Consider the following 6610-nt stretch of genomic DNA (forward strand, 5'->3'; position numbering starts at 1 on the left):
TAATATCAATGCACCAGTCTGAACTATGCATTAATTCAAGTTGGTACTGAGATAGCATATAGTTTTTTCGTTTATTTGTTCTATAAAACTCTTTTCTCGAATCTTGACAGCAAAATTAGTAATTCTAAAGCAAACTTTATTTAAAAGATTTTAGTTTTGTAGATGTGCTAATGAAAAAACAAAAACCAAAACCAAAAACAAAAACAAAAACAAAAACAAAAGTCATAAACAATCATCACCCATATCTACGGTGGCGGAGGTAGGTTGTAACCAGGGGTCACATGACCCCTATGGATTTTTCAAAAAAAAAAAAATAACTTGCATTTTCCTTTGAAAACCTGATGAAATGCTGAAAATTTAACAAATTGACCCCTGTAAAATGTTGTTTTTAACAGATTGACCCCTGTAAAACAGTCTGCTGCCTCCGCCACTGCATATCTATCTACAACCACAGCCTATTCCTTTGACGATAACTAATCTTACAAGTAAACCAAATATTTCAATTTCTAGCCAAAATTGTATTTCCATTAAAACAACTCTTGAAATTTGAAGTTCTAAAATAATTTATCTGAGTATAAACTTAATTATTTTCCTTTTCGAGTGAAATTTTTATTAGGCCATACAAATTTGTGTACTACGAATATTCCTTGTTTTTTTTTTTCCATCTTGCTTAATCAGTGACTTTAGATCAATTACATGTGTCCACATGGGAACATGAATGCTTATAACTAAACCAAATGATTACTATTTTTAAACTTCGTAACCTGTCTGGAAGGGCATCGTTTTATGTTTTATATATATTATTACTACCTAAGCAAGACCTTGACAAATTGTAATCTACTTTTACCAGCAAAGTGATGTTTATTTTATCATAATGTTTACCCGTACGTCATGGACTCATGGTATTTCTAATTTTCTCCATAAAATCTGGAGCTTCCGGTTTACTGAATAACAATGCTATGTAAAAGATGAAGAATACTACTGAACAATTTTTCCATCATATTATTTATATATGTACTAGCGTACTAGGATATGGTTGGATATAATGAATACTTTTAAAATAATAGTAGGGTCAAATGATGAATACAGTTCCGCTAGATTGTTTTGCTCCAAAACTGTGGGCTGGTTAAAGATTTTTTTATTGATATCAATCCGTCATTAGGTCATCTAAACATTGTGACTTGGATCTCACGTGGAATGAACGTAACCTTCAGATATTCTAATTTTTTTTAAAGTTGAAGACAATATATTGAGAAAGAAAAAACAGTATAAATCAACTAAAAGTATTCGCACTTAATTTTTTAAAGCATGGTCTAATCATAAAGTTAAAACTAGCAATATAATTTAATGGAGAAACCCCTTAACTAGGAGCATATCCATTTCAGACCCTGAATAATATGGATATTAGCGTATACCTCAATAAAAATGTTTAAAACTTTGGACTTTAAAAATAACTTTTCATCTGGGATGAAAATAATCCCCCTTAATAACCATATAACAGCGTCAAAACCCTAAACGACCATTACATGAAAAGCTGTGTTTTGGTAAAGCTACAAACATGCCAAATAGTATGGTTTTTATTGGAAAACATCAGGAAACTGAATAAAAAAGCCCTAAAGGGACAAAAAGATACTATTAGATTAATTTCGATTGGAAGTCTGAGTTTGACACTATTCAAATAAAGTAAATTCTAAATCAGATTTATCTCTGATCTATTTATTGTTAACTGATTTTAATTTTCAGTTACACTCTAGTAACATTGTAGAGAAACATGGCTTCCATATTCATTGGCTAAACTTCAAAGCTATTATTAATCAATCAATGGAAGGTAAATGAAAAGAGTTCTTCTAGTATGCGAGTGAGCTTAACCGAATAAGCTTATGTTTTGGGCCCAAAACTGAAATATGGGCCTGGTCCTGGGCCTGAGCCTCTATCCTTTTTTCCGTGTGTGTGGGCCTTAACATCTCAACAACCTTTTAGGGTTTCTTACACTTAATCATTAACATTCGACGGCGAAGAAAACAACACTACGATTTTCAGATATTATTATTATTACTTTTTTCGAAATTCGCAGCTTCGTGAAACAAGGTAAGACGAATCAATTTGTTCATGTAATTCTCCGTTTCATCGATTGATTTCTCGGGAAGACCAAGTGTTTGTGGTTTTATTGAATTTTTGGGATTTTTTTTTTGTTTGTGGTTTAACCTAATTTAATGCTTGTTTTGTGTGAAGAAGAGACGAATCAAAAGATGGCGACGAAAGAAGGGAGCAGGATATTCGTCGGTGGGTTATCTCCGGAGGTGACAGAGAGAGACCTTCAGCGAACTTTTGGCCGATTCGGTGACATTCTAGATTGTCAGGTACTTTTATCTATTTAATTATCTTAAAACTTAAAGAGATGTTTTATCTATAAAATTTTAAGCTGTCTGAGGACTTATAGGTACATTAAAGCTCTGTTTTTTTTTTTTTTTTTTTGATAGAATTGAACATGATCTGTGATGATTTTTGGACCTTTTGGGTTATTGTTGCTTGTTGATTTGTGAAAAAAATAGTACTTGGAGTAGCCATTAGATGAATAAGAGTGGAAATTTTATAACTTTTATTCTCACACATTGAATTTCTTCTCTTTTGTTTCCTGGATGCTGGTAATATTCAACTAAAACACTGTAATTGATGAATTAGGGATGACATTGATCAGAACTACATGGTTCAAGTTGAGATACTGCTCTCTGATAAATTAAAGTACCTGAGAATATAGGAAACACAGTAGTGATTGAGTCTCTGAGAAAAAAAAATGATGTCCTCTGTTTTGGGTTTTGTTTCACGAGGTTGAGACTGTGGTAACGGGTTACTTCAGTTTCTTCTAGTGTAGTCTCTGACTTCTCTAAGTATGCTACACTGGGTTACTGGTTCCTTCCTGAAATTATCTGCCTCTTATTTTCTGAGTCGAGATTCTGGTTAACAAGGTTAGGAAGAAGCGCTTCTGTCTTGTCTTGTTTGTTAGCTCGTGCTGGGATTCCTGACTTGATTTTGAGTGGTGAATTGAAGATGCTACTCAGTTTAGGCCAGTGTCACCTTTGCCCTTCTGGTGGATGAAGATACATAGTATCCCCTCGCAGTCATTCACATACCAAACACTTTGTAGCATCGACGTCTGGATAAGCCCAGTCCGCATCTCAGCTGTCCTGTTGCAAGATTTCCATTTCTTCCTGATACCTTGAGCCCCAGTGCTGACGTTGGAACTGCAGAACGAAAGACTCCATTGATTTTAACTTTTCCTTTCATTTTCCAAGCCTAACATCATACCCTTATATATACCCTTATATATAAATACACGCCCAACTAAAATGATTCTTGTGCGTAGGCTACACATTTTTAGATCTCATACCCCAGTTCTTTGCGCTTATCTTTTCCCCATGTTTCTGAAATCTGATAAAGTTCGTTGTGTGAGATGGAGTTATGTGTTTCTGATCTGTGGGCTTTGGGGCTATGCAACGAGTTGTCAGCTCCAGGAGAACTGAACTGAATGACTTAAGCTGGATCAATGCCAGATGATATCTGCATATTGAGAAGAAACCGATGTTTGATCAGGAATACTGTGTACTCTTAGTTCAGTGGCTTCCTTCTGTCTATAAACTTCTTCTCTTTAAAGTTGTTGAAAATAGGGATTGACTAGTAGATTCGTTTAGGGGATGAATTCACGGAGCTGTCATTTTGGACTGAGGAAGAAATGTTAGTGGTGTGCTGCTTCATTTTCTGTGGATCTCTAGTTGTTTTGCTCTGAAGTGGAGATTGAATGATAATTTAGTACTGCACAAAAGACAGGGTCGATGTTATGCAGTAGACCGTTAAACAGATGGACTTGATATGATCTTTCAGATTTTGCATATGTTTGATTTTCTACTGCCCTTCTGATCAGTTTCTAGCATATACTTTTGGGAAAATCAGCTTTTGTGGTGTGGTGTGTTGTGTATAGATCATGATGGAAAGAGACACCGGTCGTTCACGTGGATTTGGGTTTATTACCTTTGCTGATCGCCGTGCTATGGACGAGTCCATCAGAGAGATGCATGGAAGGGACTTTGGTGATCGGGTCATCTCAGTGAACAGAGCTGAACCGAAAATGGGAGGGAGAGATGATGGGGAAAGTCATGGCTCTAGAGGTGGTGGCAGAGACGGTGGGTACTCATTGGCTGGAAAGGGAAGCTTTGGTGGCGGTGGCCGTGTTGGTGAAGATGAGTGCTTCAAATGTGGACGTGTTGGGCATTGGGCCCGTGACTGCCCGTCTGCTACTGGTGGTCGTGGTGGACCCGTTGGTGGCTTTTCTTCCCGTGCTGCGTATGGAGGATCTGATGGACGTGTGGACCGTTATGCTGACCGTGAGCGATATGTGGACCGTGAACGTTACATAGATGATCGATATGATGGTGGTGCTCCACGCTTTGGTGCTAGGGACAGGTTTGACAGCAGAGAAGCTTACATCCCCCGTGATCGCTACGCCAGTGACAGGTTATATATTCTCTATAACTGTGTTTACAGATATTCACATTCAGATTGTCTTACTTTTGTTGCGTTGCATGACGTATTTACTCATGTTACAGGTATGCAGCCCCGGTTGATCGGTTTGCAGGTGGGGATAGGTACAGCCGTGGATCAGACCGTTACCCCCCAGCGAGTTATGAGAAACCCAGGTCCTTTGAGAGGGACTTAGTCCCAAGTGCAGGCAGTGACAGGTACGGTGGTGGTAGAGCTGGCGGGCCTATTCGTGGAGGAGACGAGGGAAGAGGGTTTAGAAGCAGAGCCAGTGGTCCGTATGAGAGGCCGAGCCGAAGCAGTGGTGGTGGCGGTGGTTATCCATCGTCCGGTACTTTAGACCGTTACTAAGGCATGAATGAAGAAGTGAATGATGCTGGGTTTAGGGTTATTTACACTCACTCTTGTGTGTGTGCGTATGTGGTAATGGATATCTCTGTAATCGTTCTTATATGTAAAGACTCCTTTCATACTATGTTAGTTTGGAGAACTGTTAGCTTTGTATCATGATATTTTATTTGGTTTGTTCTGGTACAATTACAATGACTTTGAGCTTCGAGTTTTGTGTTGTGTTTAAACCATACACATCCTGAGTAGTAAGTAGTTCTCACATTCTCTAAGTCTAAGCCATGAGGTGCCTCCTACTCATCTTTTGGGGATTTCTTCTTATTTTGCAGCTCCTTTGACTTTTGGGTTTCAGTTTTCATTACGTTTCTCTATCTTATTATGAAGGGCTTTTTGGAAAAGTGACTCAAAAAGCTGGGAAGACTTTCCAGACGCCTTATTATAAGTCGTCTAATAAGTCGTCCAGATGGAAGACTTTCCAGACGACTTAATTAAGTCGTCCGATAAGTCGTCCAGCTGGGAAGACTTTCCAGACGCCTTATTATAAGTCGTCTAATAAGTCGTCCAGATGGAAGACTTTCCAGACGACTTAATTAAGTCGTCCGATAAGTCGTCCAGCTGGGAAGACTTTCCAGACGCCTTATTATAAGTCGTCTAATAAGTCGTCCAGATGGAAGACTTTCCAGACGACTTAATTAAGTCGTCCGATAAGTCGTCCAGCTGGGAAGACTTTCCAGACGCCTTATTATAAGTCGTCTAATAAGTCGTCCAGATGGAAGACTTTCCAGACGACTTAATTAAGTCGTCCGATAAGTCGTCCAGCTGGGAAGACTTTCCAGACGCCTTATTATAAGTCGTCTAATAAGTCGTCCAGATGGAAGACTTTCCAGACGACTTAATTAAGTCGTCCGATAAGTCGTCCAGCTGGGAAGACTTTCCAGACGCCTTATTATAAGTCGTCTAATAAGTCGTCCAGATGGAAGACTTTCCAGACGACTTAATTAAGTCGTCCGATAAGTCGTCCAGCTGGGAAGACTTTCCAGACGCCTTATTATAAGTCGTCTAATAAGTCGTCCAGATGGAAGACTTTCCAGACGACTTAATTAAGTCGTCCGATAAGTCGTCCAGCTGGGAAGACTTTCCAGACGCCTTATTATAAGTCGTCTAATAAGTCGTCCAGATGGAAGACTTTCCAGACGACTTAATTAAGTCGTCCGATAAGTCGTCCAGCTGGGAAGACTTTCCAGACGCCTTATTATAAGTCGTCTAATAAGTCGTCCAGATGGAAGACTTTCCAGACGACTTAATTAAGTCGTCCGATAAGTCGTCCAGCTGGGAAGACTTTCCAGACGCCTTATTATAAGTCGTCTAATAAGTCGTCCAGATGGAAGACTTTCCAGACGACTTAATTAAGTCGTCCGATAAGTCGTCCAGCTGGGAAGACTTTCCAGACGCCTTATTATAAGTCGTCTAATAAGTCGTCCAGATGGAAGACTTTCCAGACGACTTAATTAAGTCGTCCGATAAGTCGTCCAGCTGGGAAGACTTTCCAGACGCCTTATTATAAGTCGTCTAATAAGTCGTCCAGATGGAAGACTTTCCAGACGACTTAATTAAGTCGTCCGATAAGTCGTCCAGCTGGGAAGACTTTCCAGACGCCTTATTATAAGTCGTCTAATAAGTCGTCCAGATGGAAGACTTTCCAGACGACTTAATTAAGTCGTCCGATAAG

The 6610-nt window shown here is 39.0% G+C and overlaps 1 protein-coding gene across 3 annotated transcripts; it reads left to right on the top strand.

Moving 5' to 3' along the window:
- Window positions 1-1987: 1987 nt before the first annotated feature.
- On the top strand, window positions 1988-5092 carry LOC106335635 (glycine-rich RNA-binding protein RZ1C). Of its 3 annotated transcripts, none has more exons than XM_013774212.1 (4): window positions 1988-2088; window positions 2233-2360; window positions 3977-4509; window positions 4602-5092. In XM_013774212.1, exons 2-4 carry the CDS (start codon window positions 2250-2252, stop codon window positions 4882-4884), a joined length of 927 nt encoding a protein of 308 aa, XP_013629666.1. In that variant the 5' UTR covers window positions 1988-2088; window positions 2233-2249; the 3' UTR covers window positions 4885-5092. The 3 variants fall into 3 exon arrangements, with proteins under 3 accessions (XP_013629666.1, XP_013629667.1, XP_013629668.1); XM_013774213.1 differs by having other exon boundaries at window positions 1994-2088; window positions 2236-2360; XM_013774214.1 differs by lacking the exon at window positions 1988-2088 and having other exon boundaries at window positions 2683-4509.
- The last annotated feature ends 1518 nt before the right edge of the window (window positions 5093-6610 follow it).

Source organism: Brassica oleracea, chromosome C3, assembly GCF_000695525.1.
Source record: "Brassica oleracea var. oleracea cultivar TO1000 chromosome C3, BOL, whole genome shotgun sequence".
NCBI lineage: Eukaryota > Viridiplantae > Streptophyta > Magnoliopsida > Brassicales > Brassicaceae > Brassica > Brassica oleracea.

Coding starts and splice junctions, on each gene's coding strand:
- LOC106335635 (XM_013774212.1), top strand. CDS start 2,250: ATGGCGACGAAAGAAGGGAGCAGGATATTCGTCGGTGGGTTATCTCCG. Junction 2,361..3,976: donor GTGACATTCTAGATTGTCAG/GTACTTTTATCT, acceptor TGTTGTGTATAG/ATCATGATGGAAAGAGACAC. Junction 4,510..4,601: donor GATCGCTACGCCAGTGACAG/GTTATATATTCT, acceptor CTCATGTTACAG/GTATGCAGCCCCGGTTGATC.